The sequence below is a fragment of the Clarias gariepinus genome, chromosome 10, assembly GCF_024256425.1.
Source record: "Clarias gariepinus isolate MV-2021 ecotype Netherlands chromosome 10, CGAR_prim_01v2, whole genome shotgun sequence".
Taxonomy (NCBI): Eukaryota; Metazoa; Chordata; class Actinopteri; order Siluriformes; family Clariidae; genus Clarias; species Clarias gariepinus.
In genome coordinates, this window is record NC_071109.1 from 4,615,393 (window position 1) to 4,635,134 (window position 19,742).

General features: G+C 34.5%; 2 protein-coding genes across 2 annotated transcripts; both read right to left on the reverse strand.

The window, feature by feature from the left end:
* Positions 1-443: 443 nt before the first annotated feature.
* LOC128531802 (uncharacterized) lies at positions 444-3,103 on the reverse strand. The gene is made up of 6 exons (XM_053505951.1): positions 3,035-3,103; positions 2,415-2,759; positions 1,928-2,263; positions 1,645-1,758; positions 867-907; positions 444-640 (listed from the first exon to the last, which is right to left on the reverse strand). The coding sequence occupies exons 1-6, from the start codon at positions 3,078-3,080 to the stop codon at positions 524-526; spliced, it is 999 nt and encodes a 332-aa protein (XP_053361926.1). The 5' UTR covers positions 3,081-3,103; the 3' UTR covers positions 444-523.
* A 4,725-nt stretch (positions 3,104-7,828) lies between these two features.
* Positions 7,829-14,885, reverse strand: LOC128531803 (immunoglobulin superfamily member 3-like). The gene is made up of 4 exons (XM_053505952.1): positions 14,825-14,885; positions 14,375-14,725; positions 12,938-13,273; positions 7,829-8,211 (listed from the first exon to the last, which is right to left on the reverse strand). Exons 1-4 carry the CDS (start codon positions 14,865-14,867, stop codon positions 7,829-7,831), a joined length of 1,113 nt encoding a protein of 370 aa, XP_053361927.1. The 5' UTR covers positions 14,868-14,885.
* Between the last annotated feature and the right edge of the window lie 4,857 nt (positions 14,886-19,742).

Consider the following 19,742-nt stretch of genomic DNA (forward strand, 5'->3'; position numbering starts at 1 on the left):
GTTTCCTTCAGGTACCAAAAAACCTGGAGGAAACCTACCATAAAAAGTACTATTTAATTTTTACAGTGTGGCCATGCAACTGCTTGCCAGCCATGTGTTGCATTATTTATGAACATTGTGTGTGTGTGTGTGTGTGTGTGTATAAAATGGCTTTAGGTCCTAGATGGTCAATGCCAGACTCAAATCCCTTATATTAAAGCTGAAAGCATTGACTTCACCTACATCTTAAGTGTTTCTTTTTGATTTTAGTGTGGTTGTGTACAGAGGAAAAAAAAATCCATTGTTCAAAAATTGATGGGTCTAACTGTAACTTGATTTACACAGACTTTCAGCTTTCACCTAGTAATCTATAAATGCAACAGAGACACTGGTATTATCTTGTTTTTATTCTTATAACACCGCTGTTATATTTGAGACCTTAACCAAGAGTACTTTAAGTAAAGTTCTAGAATTCACTAAATTTTCAATCAGGCTAAACATAAATAAGAAAAACTTATGTCAGATAATGTATAATATTCATGATTTAAGAAAGAGGAGAGTAAATTACTTCAGAATAAAAATTATCATGAGTTTGATCTCGCTTTCCTGTTCTGTTATTGAAGTGTAAAGCAGCAAAATTCAGCTTCACACAAGCAGTGACCTGTGAAAACAAATACAATTCACATACAAAAAAACATTAACCTGAGTTTTCAATCTGAATCTGTGACAAGACTTACAGGTCTACTAGAAGTAACTAAGCTTTATGTTTTTCAGGGGATCAACAGTTATCTTTTCTATTACAGTATAATAAATAAAACTCAGCTGGATGTAATAATAATAATAATAATAATAATAATAATAATATGTGTAGCCTTACTATTAGTTACCTGATTTGGGGTTTTCTTTATGACAGAATCCTGGGATTTCCCTGTAAAGAGGAAAAATTATAGTTTCATGTTGTAATTTATATATTCCAGCCTATGCAGTTAGTGAGAGAATAAAACTATTTAATAATATAAAATAACTTTTGAGGATTGATTATTTCTGTCTATAGCATACACTCGATCCTTAAGCATTTGGTGGCTTAAAAAAACCCTGAAAACAAAAATGCCCCTTATAATGTTTACAGCCATTTTTTTTTTATCTCTGTACTATCTATAGTTTACACCCTAATTCACTCCCCTAATTAATTTATCTAAAACTATCGAGAATTTTAAGGATCTTTCTGGATTTATTTTGATAATGAAAAATGAGCCATTCTAATTATGGATTAGACTATGAATGTATGCATAGCAGTTAACATTTTCATGCACATTACTATCATATTTTATTTGGTGCATATGGAAATAAATGGAAATAAAGTCAATACATACATATCTCATTAATTTTTTTTTAATTGTTAGAAACTGTAATTTAGTAGGTCCAAATAGAATTTTTTTTTATTTATTATAATAATTAATATAAGATTAATATTGATATAATAATTTTTAAAAACCGTAGATGGGGAATAGATAAATACTGAGTATAAACAAACATTTTGTAAAATGATAAAATTTGCCATGTTTTTAATGGATGCTCCAGGCCATCGCATATGTAAGAATCGCTCAGATTACAGAACATTCAGATAAATAACACTATGTATAATAATACAATAATAAGACTCACCACTGCAGTATTCACATTTCCTCTCTTTACAGCTTACAACATGAACAAAGATCACAAACATACACACTCCCAAAGCTACTGTGAGAAAGATCACTACAGGATCCAGGGATTTTTCTGTAGATAAAACACGCAGATACACACACACACACACACACACACACACACACACATTATTAAAACATTTATTTTAGATATAAAATAACTATATTGCTCTAGAAATATATCTAGAAATATATGTATATATGTATTTTTATGGAGACACTTTCAGTAATTGAGTTCTTACCCAGTTGTACTCGTGTTCCGTTCCCAAAAATGATCTTCCCACACGCAGCCACAGCGCAGTAGTAAGTCCCAGTATCACTGAGGCTGACGATGTTCTTGGAGAAGTTGTACACACAGGTGTGTGTAGAAGAGCCGCTCTCACACTGATGGCTGCTGTTGTGATGAGTGTAAATGATTTGAGGATGGGATTGTGGTGGAGCAGCTCTGAACCAGAGCACTTGGAGTTCTGCTGCTCTGCTCTCAGAGAGAACCGAGCACTGCAGAGTCACTGACGCTCCTGCAGGAACCGAGTCCAACACACTGCTCTGTGATACTGACACTTTTACATCTGGTTTACCTGTTCAGTGTAATATAAATGGTAAAAAAGCTTTTTTTTGTCCTAAATCTCAGACTATTATAATGACGGGAACAAATGCAGCTGAAAACACAGTCTTAAATGTTATGTTTATGAAAATGAAATAGTTAACTATTGGATGTGAAATTCTCACCTGTTACTGATAAAAACGTTCCATTTCTAAACCTTGTAAAAAACTCTCTAAATCCACAGTAATACATGGCTTCATCAGACGGTTGCACATTAGAGATTTTTAAATGGCAGCTCATTTTTTCTTTCTCGATGCTGAATCTTGAAGAATTGAACTCATCTTCATATTTTGGTTTCTGTAGAACTCTGACCATTACACGAGGCTTGTGTCCTACTTCTTCCTTGTACCAAGCGATGTCATCGGTGTTCTCTCTTGGTCGAAAACAGTGCAGAATCACATTATCACCGGTACGAGCAGTGATCACTGAGTTTGGTTGATTCTTTGCATCTGTTGAATCTGCTGTTTGGACTAAAAGAACCGGGAAACGTACACTGATGTATTTCATTTATTTCCATCATAATGTAAATGGATTTACTTTGGGGTACAAATATAAAGTTGTATCTCTTTTAAAAAAAAAGAAGTCTCTGCTACCAGTTTTGAGGAATATGTTTACAGGGTTTAAAAACTTTTTTTAAAGCAAATAATAGTATTTTTTTTTTTCATTTAAATGATCTACAGTTCTATATATTACCTAAGATCATAGTTAAAGTTTTCTAGCCATTAATCTAGCCATTCACACTTACCAATTTTATCAGAAAGCAACGCTGTAATCCACATCAGTGTCAACATCCTGAGTCTAAAGGTGTGTGTACAGCATGTGTCCTCTTTCTACACTGTCAGATGGTTAAACTGAGCACATCTCACTTTGTGCAGTCGGGTTATGACGTGAAACTATGACATCACATACCACATCCAATCTACACTAGCATGATGGCAGCAGAAGAACTGAATGTGGCCACTCAGTACACTTATCTGTACCTTCCTTTAAAGTAGGAAATAAAACCTATTTTAATGTATGTTATTTTTTCTCTGAAAAAGAAGTAAGGATTGTAACATGATAACAGGAAACAACCGCTATTATATTAGTTAGCCATATAAAAGCATGAGCTATAAATAAGTAAATATAAATATATATCTCAAGCTATATAGATAGATACTGATCGAAAATTGACAAACAGCATTCTGGCATAAGTGTCAGGTTTGTCCAGGTGAGTCAGAGCAGACTGAAGCACTGTGGAAATCAGTTTCTCAGTTGACCTATTTGAGCAATAGGCAAACTGGTACGGGCCCAGAGTGGGTGGTAGACTGGCTTGAAGGTGGGTAAAGACTAGTATTTTGACATCACTAAGTGCTATTGCAGCATAGTGCAGGAGCAGACAGTTGCATGGGCCAAGGGCAATACTAAAGATCTCTGTTAAGTCCTCAGCCAGCCTTCTCAGATTGACTCTGGTGACACTGTAGGCCTCCCAGTCTCTAGACCTGAAAGATGTGTTGTGTGCTTTGAGCAAAAGGCAGACCTTTTAGGGCTTCTGATTAGGGAACGCAATGCTGTTCCTTTGTGTGGTCACCTGATCCACATACCTGTTCCAGAGCAGAGTTGGGGTTAGTCAGTGGTGACCAGGGGCAAATTCACTTGAGTCTGTATTTGAGAACTGCTCCTAGAGAACAGCCAGCAGCTAGTTCCAGCCAGACTTTAACAGTCCTTATTAGGTTTCACGCATTTGATGACTGGAGAGTACTTGGGTAGCAGAGTGTCCATGGTGGGGCATGGAGGTGCAATCTTATTTCCAAAAGTGACTGTGCTGCTATAGGTTATAATCACACACCTGAGTTATAAGTGAACATGTGCAGCATAACCTAGGGTTGATATGGAATATACTCCTGGAATGTACAGTATAGGGCTCTAAACTCTGCTCAGATTAGACCAAATGTTGCAAAACTAATAGGATGCTATTCTGCAGATGGATAATGAACCTACCCAAGTGTCATAAAGACAATCACAAAGCATTGTTGTGTCACCACCTTGGTTTTGGGTTCTTTCTTTGATTAGAAGATGAAGAATCTTGACAAAAGGTTCAGTGATGACTCAACCACAAAACCACTTTGATGCTAAAATTGTGTTTATTGTGCAAAAATGTGTTCATGTGAAAATAATAAGAAAAGAAAAGATAAGAAGGGAACAATAATTTACCAAATATATACAAAAAACTTCCCACTAGTCCAACTTAGCTTTTAACATTCAAACAAACTTCCTCAAATCTCACCACTTCAAACAAAAACCCTCTTTAAAGCGTCAGCAGATGATGACCTAATATGTAAGAAGCTCCACCTCTTAGCCTGTACCACAAACAATCTTATGATAGTTTTTTCATACACCTCTAAGACACTGCAATTCACATATCACAGTTAAACAATATTTCAGCAAAATAATAGCTTATTAATATGCAGACAATATAAATGAAAATGTATATGCATCCCTCATGTTATAAGCAGAAAGTTTTTTTTCCAGATTTATCAGCGATGCACATGATCAGGGGTAGAAAACCGCATATACTGTAACTACCCAAGAGTGCTCAAGCCTTGGTTTCTCCTAATGCTTCATATCAGAAGGACTGCCTTGAACATGACCAAATGATGAATTTCCTCCATCTAGATGCTTAGCCAGTCCTTTATTGCAGCTGCCTTAAACTTGATTGCCTGTGGAGCTTTCTGTCTTCAGTCTTATCTTCAGTAATTGAAGACATTTTCTATTTGCTGGAGATCAGGTCACTGACTTGGCCAGTGAAGCATATTCCAGTACATTGTCTTGAGAAACGCCTGGTGTGACAAGGAGCTTGTCACAGGCAGCGGCAGCACACTTACATAAAACATACAGTATATTATTGCTACAGTTATATAAGTAGCAATAATACATATATACAATAACAATATAATTCTCATTTATGTATTTTCTGCACATGAATAAGCTATTATTTTTGCTGTAATAATGTGTAACTGTGATATGTGGATTGCAGTATCATAGAGATGTATGTTAGATAAAAAAAAATGTGAAAAATGTATTAAAAGCTTGTTTGTGGTACAGGCTAAAAGTTGGAACCTCTTACATACAGTAAAAGGCCATCATTTGCTGATGCTATGAGATGGTTTTTGTTTGGAGTGGAGAACGTTTGAGCAAGTTTGTGTGGAAGTTGAGAGCTGAGTTGGATTAGTAAAAATTTGTGAATTTTTGTATATATTTTATATATTATTGTTCCTTTCTTTTCTTTTTTTTTCCTCGTGATTTTATTTATTTTTGAATCACTTGGACACTGTGTAATCACTTCACCTCCTCTTTGCACAACAAACACTTTTCAGCACCAAAGTGGTATTGGGGTTGAGTCAAAACTTATCCTTTTGTCAAAATTCTTCATATTCTAATCAAAGAAAGAACCCAAAAATGGCACCGTCACACAAACATTCTTTTTTGATTGTCTTTCTGACACTTGGGTGGCTTTCATTGAATGTTTTTAGTCTTTATCCATCTGGTAGCATCCTATTAGTTTTGCAACATTTGGTCTAATCTGAGCAAAGTGTATAGCCCTATACTGTACATTATAGGAGTTATCCTGCTACTTTATCAGCAGTCAGGTCATCAATAAACACCTGTGACTCAGATCCATTGGCAGCCATACACGCTTATGCCATAACACTTCCTCTACCATGTTTGGTCGCGACCGCTAACTTTGACAATAACACAGCAATGCCCTCAACAAGGAGATGTTGTGAAACTGTTCTTCTTCACCATGGACAACTTTTTACTTTAGTTGTCTTCCATTGTCCTCCAGAACTTTTGTTTTTGCTGAACTTGCCAGTAAACTTTTCTAGGAATGTTCCAAACTGTTGTATTGGCCACTTCCAAAGTTGGTTATGTCCCTGATGTTCTTCTTATACCTGCATAGACAGCTGGTGAAGCCAAGCCATTTGTTGCATTATTTATGAAAATTGTGTGTGTGTGTGTGTGTGTGTGTGTGTGTGTGTGTGTGTGTGTGTGTGTACAAAGAAAAAAATCCATTGTTCCAAAATGTATGGACCTAACGGTAGCTTGATTTACAAAGATTTTGTGCTTTCACCTAGTAATTTATAAATGCAATAGAGACACTGGTATTATCTCGTTTTTATTCTCATAACACCGCTGTTATATTTGAGAACGAAAGTACTTTAAGTAAAGTTCTAGACTTCACTCAATTTTCAATCAGGCTAAACATAAAAAACAAACATAAAATAATGTATATTATTTATGATTTAAGAAAGAGGAGAGTAAATAACTTCAGAATAGAAATTATCATGAGTTTGATCTCGCTTTCCTGTTCTGTTATTAAAGTGTAAAGCAGCAAAATTCAGCTCCACACCAGCAGTGACCTGTGGAAATAGATATTAAAGATTCAAGTGAGAGATACGTAAATGATGGAAGTGGTAGTACTTTGCTACATTTAGACTTATTTGTGTAGGATAAGATATGTATAAAATGTATTTTGGAAAGAATAAAATTTAAATATAGTCTTGTCATAGATTCAAATTGAAAATTCAATTCGATGAAATGAAAAGATCAATTCGAACAGGACTACTATAAATAACTAAGCTTTATGTTTTAGGAACAATATATCTACATGTTTTAGTGGATCAACAGTTATCTCTAACTTTACAGTAAAATGAATCAAACTCAGCTAAGGATATAATAATAATAATAATTATAATAATAATAATAATAATAATAATAATATGTGTAGCTTTAGTATTAGTTACCTGACTTGGGTTTTTCTTTACCATAGAATCATTGGATAGACCTGTAAAGAGAAAGAAAATGATATTATAATTTATATATTCCTGCTTGATGTGCAATTTTTATCTCTGTACTTTAAAGTAATGTCAAAGAATTTTTAAAAACTTTTTTTAAATAATAACGGTTAAGACTATAAATGTATGCATATGCAGTTGACAGCAATTTTCATGCACATTACTTTTATATTTTAATTAGTGCATATAAAAATATAATGAAATTAAAAGAAGAGGAAAAGTACATGTAAATGAAGTCAATACATACATTTCAATTTTTTTATTTTTTTAATTGTTAGAAACTGTAATTGAGTAAATTACAATTTTACCAAGAAGGAAAATTACTAGATAAATATTGACTATAAAGAAACATTTTTAAAAAATGATACAGTTTTGCCATGTTTTTAATAGATGCTCCGGGCCATCCATATAAATCGCTCAAATTACAAAACATTCAGATAAAAAACTAAAAGACTCACCACTGCAGTATTCACATTTTCTCTCTTTACAGCTTACAACATGAACAAAGATCACAAACATACACACTCCCAAAGCTACTGTGAGAGAGATCACTACAGGATCCAGAGATTTTTCTGTAAATAAAAGAAGCACATGTGCGCGCACACACAAACACACAAACACATACACACACACACACACACATATATATATATATATATATATATATATATATATATATAATTTTTTTTTATTATTATGATTATTTATTTATTTCTTTTAATGGGTACACTTTCAGTGGATGTGTTCTTACCCAGTTGTACTCGTGTCCCGTTCCCAAAAATGATCTTCCCACACGCGGCCACAGCGCAGTAGTAAGTCCCAGTATCATTGAGGCTGAGGATGTTCTTGGAGAAGTTGTAGACACAGGTGTGTGTAGAAGAGCCGCTCTCACACTGATGGCTGCTGTTGTGATGAGTGTAAATGATTTGAGGATGGGATTGTGGTGGAGCAGCTCTGAACCAGAGCACTTGGAGTTCTGCTGCTCTGCTCTCAGAGAGAACCGAGCACTGCAGAGTCACTGACGCTCCTGCAGGAACCGAGTCCAACACACTGCTCTGTGATACTGACACTTTTACATCTTCATCACCTGTTCAGTGTAATATAAATGGTAAAAGAGCTTTTTTTGTCCTAAATCTGAGACTATTATAATGACGGGAAAAAAATGCACCTGAAAACATAAATATTATGTCTTAAATATTACATTTATGAAAATGAAATAGTTTAGCTATGGATGTGAAATTCTCACCTGTTACTGATAAAAACGTTCCATTTCCAAACCATGTAAAAAACTCTCTAAATCCACAGTAATACATGGCTTCATCAGACAGTTGCACATTAGAGATTTTTAAATGGCAGCTCATTTTTTCTTTTTCGATGCTGAATCTTGAAGAATTGAACTCATCTCGGTATTTTGGTTCCTGTTGAACTGTGACCATTACACGAAGCTTGTGTCCTACTTCTTGCTTGTACCAAACGATGTCATCTGTGTTCTCCTCTCTCGGTCGGAAACAGTGAAGAATCACATTATCACCGGTGCGAGCAGTGATCACTGAGTTTGGTTGATTCTTTGCATCTGTTGAATCTGCTGTTTTGGAGTAAAAGCAGGAAAAAAAATGTACACTAAATGTATTACATTTGTATTACCCATAATGTAAATAGATTTACTTTGGGGCATGAATATAAAGTTGTGTCATTAAAAAAAAGAGTCTCTGCCACCAGTTTTAAGGAATATGGTATGTTTACAGGGTTTAAAAACATAATTTTTTTTTTTTTGCTAGAAATAATGATTTGTATACATGTACAGTTCTGTATATAACACTGTAAGATCATAGTTGAAAGATTCTCGTCACTTACCAATTTTAGCACAAAGCAACGCTGTAATCCACATCAGTGTCAACATCCTGAGTCTGAGGTGTGTACAGCATGCCTCCTCTTACTACACTGTCAGATGGTCAAACTGAGCACATCTCACTTTGTGCAATAGGGTTATGACGTAACACTATGACATCACATACCACGCCCAATCTACACTAGCATGATGGCAGCCGAAGATAAGTAATGTGGTCCCTCAGTACACTTATCTGAACTTTGTTTTAAAAAAATAAAACCTTTTAAAAACTATACAGAAAGGAAGAAGCAATTGATGTAATAATCAAGCTGATTATTTAAATGATTAAAATTGCAGAATTTAAAGTTGTGGATTATTTAAATGTTATTTATTATTCATGTTATTTTAATATAATTTAAAAATTTATTTTAGCAATATAAAAAAAACAAAAAAACATTCTCAGTCACTCCCACTCATCTTCTATACCACTTTATCCTGTATTTAGGGTCACAGTGACCTGGAGCCTATTCCGGGAGGCTTAGGGTGCGAGGCAGTGAACACTTTGGACAGGGTGCCAATCCATCACGGGCACACACTCATTCACACACTACGGGCAACTTGGGAACGCCAATTAGCCTAACCTGCATATCTTCGGACTGTGTTAGGAAACCGGAGTATGTAGAGGAAACCAAGCACGGGGAGAACATGCAAACTCCATGCACACAGAGACGGGAATCGAGCCTGGACAGAAAATCGAACCCGGACCCTGGAGGTGCAAGGCGACAGTTCTAACCACTACACCACCAAGGCGCCACAAAAAAACAAACAAACAAACATCCATAAATAAACAAACAAGCAAATAACTAACAAACTAACTAACTAATAAATAAATAAATAAAAACAACAAATAAATAAATAAGTCAGGATGTTTTATAACAAACTAGAAAAATAAAGAAAACACGCTTTCATTTAAAAGTATGGTTTTGTGAATTTACAATAACAGCAACATCAACAGCAACAAAGCAGACGAGATGGCATAATATTTGTATCTGTGTTCATGTCCATCTTCTCTCATGCCATAGTCAGCTTTATTCAGGATGGTTAGGTAATGTATATTTGTCATGTTAATAGTCATGAGACATGAGATATAGGGCAGGGTTTCCACACACACAAATGTCTTAAAGTGCCTTTAATGTGTTACTCCTTAACAGAATCAGTGATCTAGAACATTCTGCTTGCAGCTTCAATTCAGTCTTGACTTTCATCTGACTTGAGAATAAATAATATCTTGAGGATGTTGCTGTTTCTTCACTATTGCTTTTTGTTTTCGCTTGCCATTGAAGTGTAAGGCAGCGTAATTTATCTCCACATTTTCACCATCCTGCAGAAACAGATATAAGATTTTAAAAGTTCTAATGATCTAAATAATTAGGAAATTTTAGTTATTTGTTCACATACTGTACAGTAACCTTAATGTTTACCAGGTTGGGGGTATTCCCTCTCACAGATACCTGTTTTAATCTCCCTGTGAAAAAAAAAAAAAAAATATATATATATATATATATATATATATATATATAGTTCCCAAAAACTTTTAACGAGTGAAATACCTAATCCTTGAAAATCGATGGATAACTTGTTAAAAAACACCACTTGCACATTAAAGCTTGGCTGGGAGTTATTGCTGCATCCCCTGTACAGTCGTGACCTCATTCCAAGCAGTTTTTTACATTTATATATTCTGTACATTCAAAAGTCCTGGTTTGACTTGAATGCCACTCGTATTTTGAGAAAGTCTTAATTAATTGTCTACAACAGCAACTTTGACAGAAGTGCACCCAGAACTCATTTAAATAGTGAAATAATATAATAAAGTATTATTTATGAATGTAATTATATAATTTAATTTAAATAATTTAATATTACAATGTATATATAATTAACCTTAATACTAGCCAAGATGTAGTCTTACCCTTGCACCGTTTACAGATTCTGCTTTCACGGGTTAGAACAAAGATCAAAGCAAAGATCACAACCACACACACTCCCAAAGCTACAGCAAGACAAATCACTCCAGGATCCGTAGAGCTCTCTGTCACACAGTAAAGAGTATAATATATAAATACAGTGAAACCTCGGATTGCGAGTAACGTGGCTTGCAAGTGTTCCGCAAGACAAGATTTTTAATACATTTTGACTTGGAAAACGAACAAGTCTTGGTTTACGAGCACCGAGTATCATGTATCACGCATGCGCTTCTTGTTTTGATGCAGAGTGTTACGTGATCACGTTTTTCTCTCTCTTGTGCTGCAGTATTATGGGTAATCGTACCCTCTGCTGGCTCTTAGTGTTCGTCTCTTACTGGTATAATCAACATCTGTGTACGCGTCAACTGTTTACCTTTAATACTGTGACCACGTGTGTGTGTGTGTGTGTGTGTGTGTGTACAGCGTGCATGTAAAGCAAAAGCAAGTCTTACCAGAAAGATTAAAGATTCATTTCCTCTCTCTGCTTAAGGCTCTTTGTGTCAGTGTGTGCGCGCATCATTGGACACCATGCCACACACACACACACACACACACACACAGACCCATCCTACTTTTGCCTTCACAGGCACACACAAACACACACACACACACTCTTTCTCTCTGCTCTACACAGAAACACTGCTCTGTCGCAATTCTTTTTAAAGGTAAAGTGCAGGTTAATTAGTTTTATTTTTACTTTACAGCAGTGATTCCGTTAGTGTGTTGCTCAATTTAGTGTAATTAGAGAGATTTCTTGTTAAATTTTCCATTGTATACGCACGCGTTTGTGAAAAATGTGGAGGAAGGGTAACTGTGTAAGACAAGAAGGGAAGAGGGGGGGGCTCCTTACTTTAGCTTCACACACATACCCACATTCTCACACACACACACACACACACACACACACACACACACACATAGCGGCTGCATGCACAAATGGAAACACTTATCTGTCGGGATTCATTTTTACTTTTGTTAAGGGTAAAGTGCAGGTTCATTTGTTTTATTTTTACTTTATATTTTGTATTACTTATTTTTATTTATTTATTTTTTTTGGGCTGTGGAGCAAATAATTTGAGTTTCCATTATTTCTTATGGGAAAATTTAATTTGATTTACAAGTGTTTTGGAATATGAGGCCGCTTCCGGAACAAATTATGCTCGTAATCCAAGGTTCCACTGTAGTATAGTACAAACAATAGTTTAGTATAAAACATAAAAATTTGTAAAGTATATAATATTAAATAGTAGTATATTATAAAATAGCATAGTACATAATAGTATAATTATGCTCAATCAAAGAAATCGGAAAAAAGGGGCATTGTTCAAAAAAAGAGTAAAGGTAATTGGATACATAAACTGGCATTTGTACTGAGATAATTTTCTAATGTGATATTTATATACTGTTCAATTAGCATTTAAATGAATTAATTGATTGATATTTAGTGATTTGGCAGGTATTTAGCTAATCATAATGTAAAGAATATGTAAAGGTTTCTCACCCAAATACTGATTCAAGAAATTAACTGGAAATTCCTCCCACATATTACATACAGATCTTGGCCAAAAACTTAATCTCAGAATCTATTCCATTCAAATATAGACTTTTCTTTTTTATGCTAAACCACATAATTTTTTAGGTAAAGGAAAATTGCTGACAATAAGGTAAGATGTAAGTTTTGTGAACATTAGAAATATTTGTAATTAGACAATGTTGGCCTGTATTTGTAATAACAGATTGGATATGTAAATCATTAGTTTGAGCATTTAGACAAATATTCATAAAAATTGTAAATTGTACTTTTATTAGATACATAAATAAATGTTTTCATATTTGAAAACATTTGCAAATTTTATTTTACTTTAGCTTGCGCAAAACTGTGAGTGGCCCACTGGAACAATCTATATAAAAGATAAATACATACTTTCTTTTAATTATTAAAATATTACATTTCTTACCCAGTTGTACTCGTGTCCCGTTCCCAAAAACAATCTTCCCACACACGGCCACAGCGCAGTAGTAAGTCCCAGTATCATTAAGGCTGAGGATGTTCTTGGAGAAGTTGTAGACACAGGTGTGTGTAGAAGAGCTGCTCTCACACTGATGGCTGCTGTTGTGATGAGTGTAAATGATTTGAGGATGGGATTGTGGTGGAGCAGCTCTGAACCAGAGCACTTGGAGTTCTGCTGCTCTGCTCTCAGAGAGAACCGAGCACTGCAGAGTCACTGACGCTCCTGCAGGAACCGAGTCCAACACACTGCTCTGGAACACGGAGACTTTTACATCTCTGTCATCTGGTTTAGAATAATATAAGTATTACGTAGAAATAAAAACTTGTTGTGTTTATATTAATGTGCAAATAGTTATAAATTAAATAAGAATGTTGGAATAATGTTTTGTTCAATTTAATGTACAAGGTGTTAAAAATAGAGAAATATTCTTTATTTTTATTATGGGATTTTAGTTTTAGAATTTAGCCTGGCTGGGAAACGAACCCGGACCCTGAAGGTGCAAGGCGACAGTGCTAACATTGCAGCAATTTTACATAAAAAATAAAAGGAATCCTAAATTTGGTAAGTTATAAAGTATATGTGGATAAAAAAACATATTCAAAGAGAATTATAGAATATGTTTGTAATGTGTAATACACAAAGTAAACAAATTTATTCCTTTATTTATTTCTGGGCAAAAAAAATCTTAATTTGGTGTAATGTAATTGCGCTACATCTTATCAAAGGGATTTAAGATAAGGGGTATAGTATTAATTACATTAGATAAATATAAATTAAATTCAATTATGAATTAAAATTAATTACAGAAAAGGTAAAGAAAAAAAATTAACAAAATATCAAATATAACCACAGTTTCTGGCACACTATAGTACTTTTTATAGAATTCAATCATTTTTATATTATAGTTTAATAATCTTCAACATACATGCAGTGATGCTGTAGTTATTTGACCAATAAAAAATTTGGTAATTCAAAAATTTGGTGTAAAGCCTCATTTTAACCACTGCTTAACAAAGAGATTTAAGATATGTCTTAACGTAATGTTTCATTCCTGTAATAATGATTACATTTGATAAGTAATGATTAAATTAAACCTATAATAATAATAAAAAAAAACTCCTTATATCCAATACAACAACAGTTTCTGGTACACTGTACTACTTTCAAAACATTTGGGGTTCTTGCAAAAGATTTGCTAAATATTTTTCTATAATATTTTAATAATCTTTAACATAAATGCAGTGATGCTGTAGTCACATGATTTTACCAATTCAAAATGTTTTCAAATTTGGTCTTAGTGATAATCCGCTGCAGTAAAAATGCACATTTCAAAAATGTCATACATACAGTTCATGTATAAGCAGATTTGATTAAGTTCATTACCTGTTACTTCTAAGAACGTACCCCTGGACTGCGTAACATTCTCCCAGCTAAACTGGCCACAGTAGTAAAGTCCTCCATGCTCCATTGTTACGTGTGAAATTGTCAGAGAAATGCGGTTACTATGCGTCTCCGTTTTAAATCCCGATGTTTGAAACTCAGGGGTGATTTTAAACTCTTTATATGCTAATCTTTCTGCCACTTTATGCGGTACGTCTCCTAAAATTTGTTTGTACCAAAAGACATGATCTAGTACACCATTCACCTCAATAAATGGGCAGTTAAGTGTAACATGATCTCCAACTTTCACTGAGATAAAAGATGGTCCGGAAAAATCCACAGATTGGGCTGGCGCTAAAAAAAAAGTAAAAATTTGAAATTACACGTATCTTTTAAACTTAAGAACAGTTAATCACCTATAACTTATTTTAGTGAAAGCTATTAGCCACTTACATATTAAGGTCAGAGATGAGACAAGAATCCAGAATGCAGACATCCTCAGAGATGAAGTGACACTCAGACCATGAGCATCTCAAAGTAGCCTAGACAAAAGCACCAAGTATTTTATACAGGAGACTTTCATCTGATTGGCTGCTAAAAGTCACAGGCTCACTATATAGACAGGAACTTCCTTTAACCTGTTGAGTGCTCTGACATTGTATAGTTTTACCCATTTTACCGCCAGGCAACAACCATGAAATCAGAAAATCAGTTCAGAATAATTATATAAGGTTTAATTACATGTCAATGTAACTTTTCATTGTCAATCATCATGTGATTTCAGACACATTTCAGTGCTTTAATGAGTATATAAAAACATTCATATGTATACTGTATGGTCAAACTGTTGTCCCAAACTTGGAAGCATACAATTATATAGAATGTACGTATTCTGTAGTATTACAATTTAGTTTTATTAAAAATCATCATCACATTGATCCACATAGCCACTACATTCTCAGAAAATTGGGTGAACACAGTTAGAACTTAAGAAACATACTATTGTCTCTCTTGAGGTGGAGCTGCTTTGCATTTCTTAGTAAAAAAAAATAAGTTGTTAAAAAAAAGCCTGGTGAAGATGTATTTGAAGTAAGATGCAGGTAAAACTTAATATTGACATATTAACAGTGGAAGTAAAAGTTAACCCTGCAACTTAACACTTCATAGGGTAATATGTATCAACATATTCAAAAAAAAAACGGCGCAGATAAGAAGTATTGGACGGATTGGACGAAATTCTCTGAACATGACTTAGACACTCTGATAACTTGCTGTATATATACGTACATACAGTGGAACCTTGGATTGCGAGCAAAAATTTGTTCCGGAAACCGGCTCATACATCAAAACACTCGTAAATCAAAGAATTTTTCCATAAATAATGGAAACTTAAATTATTCGTTGGAAAGCCCCCAAAAAATAAATACATAAAAATAATTAATACAAAACATTAAGTAAAAATAAAACGAGTTAACCTGCACTTTAACTTTGAAAAAAGTAAAAATAAATTAAAGTAAATAAATAAATGTGTGTTTTTATATAAATTAATAATGTGTGTGTGTGTGTGTGTGTGGGTGTGTGTGTGTGTGTGTGAAGCTAAAGTAGGAGGAGAAATGAGACCCTCCCTCTCCCTCTTCCCGTCTTACACAGGAACACTTCCTCCTATCTTATTTGAGTTTCACATACACAGACACACTAACAGAAACACAGTTTTTTTGGGGAAAATTAACAAGGAACATCGCTAATGCCAGTCAATTGAGCGCGCACTATCTGCTGTAAAGTAAAAAAAAAAAAAAAAAAAAAAAACCTACAGTTTACCTTTGAAAAAATTTGCGATAGGACAGAGTTTCAAATTTAAATTCAAATTTTATTTGTCACATACACAGTCATACACAGTACGAACTGTAGTGAAATGCTTATACGACCGCCAGTGACCTTAAAAGAGAATTAAAGCTTATAATAAGAAATACATATGAATAAAAAAACTAGGATAAAAATAGAACTAAAAATAGAAATATGCTGTACATAAAAATAGAAATATACTGTACAAATAGAAATATACTGTTTAATATAACTGTGTTATAACTGTACAATTTAAGAAATTGTGATATTTTTGGAAGAAAGATGGTCAGTTAAAAGTGCGTGTGTGTGTGCGTGTGAAGAAGAGAGGAGGAGGGGTGTGTGAAGAGAAGAGGAGGAGGGGTGCGTGTGAAGAAGAGGGCACGCTATTCAATGACACGCGCACACACACACACACACATAAAGTGCACACACACACATAAAATACACACACACACACACATACACACACGTGGTCACAGTGTTTTTAGTAAACAGTACACGCGTGCACAGATGTTGATTATACAAATGAGATAAGCGCTAAGACCCAGAAGAGGAGACGGTTACCCACAATTCCGTAGCGTGCGAGAGAAAAAAACCATTGGCCCAGTTGTGATCACGTGCGCTCAGCAGCAAAACAAAGACTTGCTCGTTTTCAAGTCAAAATTACTGTATATTATATGTTTGTATTATATGTTCCACTGTATATACACATTAACTTCTCTAACTATAACATACACACTATATATATATATATATATATATATATCACTTTATGATGAAAAGCACTGCACATGTCGCTAGTATTTATACCAACCCACCAGACGAAATGACAACATGGTAAGTGTGTGATAAGCCCCCGGTAAAAGCATGGTGCAATCTGATCGTACAAAGTAATTTGTAACTCAGTTTTAACTCATTGGACTTGATTAGCACTTGATTATGCATCTGATAGGAAAATTAGTGACAACATGATGGATGTATTGAGAACCTGAGAGGGATGCAGCTAGGAAGTACGATGAACTTGATAAGAGGCCCAAACCTGTTCCAGCATGAAAGTGTCCCTTTGCACAAAGCATTATCCACAAAGACATGCCAAGTTTGAAGTTGAAGTTTTTGAGCATCTTGCACAGAGTCCCGATGTCAACTCCACTGGACACCTTTGGGATGAGCTGGAACATAGATTGCACCCCAGATTTTCTCACACAAAGTTAGTGCCTGAGCTCATTAAAGGTCTTGTAATTGAATGAGCCAAATCACCACAGCAATGATTAAATCTACTGGAAAGCTTGTAGAGTGGAGCTTATTAAAAGAGCAAACAGGATATTAATCTGCAGGGAGCACATATGGGTGTGATGGTGAGGGCTTGACATTTTAAATATTAACATCAATGGATATTTGGTGAAAATACACCCTAGGCAGGAGGCCAGTCCAGAGAATTAAAGCTTATAATAAGAAATAAATATGACTAAAAGAAAAACGATAGAAAAATGAAATAGAAAAATTAAATAGAACTAGGAAAAATAGAACTAAAAACAGAAATATGCTGTACAAATAGAACTATACTGTACAAGAACATTTAAGAAATTGAGAAATTTTGATATTTTTGGAAGAAAGATGGTGTGCAAATATGCATAGAAAAAAAAGTGTCTTTCTGCAATGGTCCAGAATGTAAACGTAAATATGTAGTGTAGATGTGAAGGTAGATGTGCGTGGAATTGTCCATGCCCCCCCCCCACCAAAAAAAAAAAAAAAAACCCACACACATACAGTACCCCCTATTTTAGTTTATCTATTGTTTATGTTGTTGAAGGATCTCAGAATCATAGTGGGGAGACTGGAAATGATAATGTTACATGCTGTACAATACAATGCTACAACCCCTGTGCTTATTGATTAATATTTGTAGCCTCTCTCTTTCTCATTATGTTGATCTTTGCTTCATTTAAATAAATACAAAATACATCTTTCAAGTCTTTAATATAAGAAATTAATCAGTTACAAATTATAGATTATGTGACACCTCTCAAGCACACTTACTCACATGTTAGCTTTATGCTATAAAAAGACAGAGAAAAAGCTGCTCATTAAGGTCATATCATTCGATCTTTACCTTCAACAGACACACACTGATGTGTTAAACATGTTTTTTAACACGTTAATGCTCCATGGTTTTAAGGCACCACAGAATTTCAATCAGGTTAAACATTATAAATATGACATTAATTTATATCAGAAATGTAATGAAACATATTTAGGATATGTTTTAGGAATAAATATACTGAACAAAAATATAAACGCAACACTTTTGTTTTTGCTCCCATTTTTAATGAGATGAACTCAAAGATCTGAAACGTTTTCTACATAAACAAAATAACCATATCTCTCAAATATTGTTCACAAATCTGTCAAAATCCGTTACGATGAAGAACTGGAGTCAAGTCGAGACCCCAATGACGACGATGAGCATGTAGATAAGCTTCCCTGAGACTGTTTCTGAAATCCTTTGGTTATGCACCCTGATTGTTTCAGCAGCTGTCCGAGTGGCTGATCATGGAGGTGAACATGCTGAATGTGGAGGACCTGGGCTGGTGTGGTTACACAACGTCTGCGGTTGTGAGGCTGGTTGGATGTACTGCCAAATCCTCTGAAACACCTTTGGAGACGGCTTATGGTAGAGAAATGAACATTTAATTCACGAGCAACAGCTCTGGTGGACATTCCTGCTGTCAGCATGCCAATTGCACGCTCCCTCAAAATTATATCATTGATATAATAAGTAAACACAAAGAAATTTGGTAAAATATATGTAGTCAAACTGAGCATGAGGGGTGTTACTAAACGTTTAAGATATTTGGAGGCTCAGCCCCCTGACCTCAAACCTCTGTTCATAAAATCCAAGAACCTTAAAAACAATGATTGAAAACAAACATTATACAAATCCTAACACTATAAAATGTGTATGGACACATTCACAGCAGAAGAATTCAAAGTTTTTACTATATATTATAATGAAAACTACAGGTTTGTGTAATATATATAGAAAGCCTGACTATTGTTAACAATATTGTTAGTTAAATTAGTAACATTACCATAAAACTGCAAAGAGATGTAATAATGAAGGAATAAATTAATCTCCTCCACCTCCCCGAGATAGGATAGGCCTTTAAAAACTAAGTTGTCCGCTTACAATTAGGTCACCACTTTAAGGGGCTTATATCTCATTTTGTGCCTTTTCACATATTTTAGTTTTTTCTGCTTTTATTTATCTTTAACTTTTATCTCAAGAGAGCATGCTTGTAAGGTGGCATGCGGCTGTCTCTCTCTGGGGCGCAGGCTCTTCGCTTTGATCTTTGCCTCTGTCTCTTGACCCTATTACCAGAACGACATGCTATCTACCTGATACTACCTAATAATCGCATTAACACATTTTGCCTCTTTGTTCCTTGATTTTGCTTTACCCAAAAATGCACTTCATTTTGAATGATTGATTGATTGATTGATTGATTGATTGATTGATTGATATTTGTAC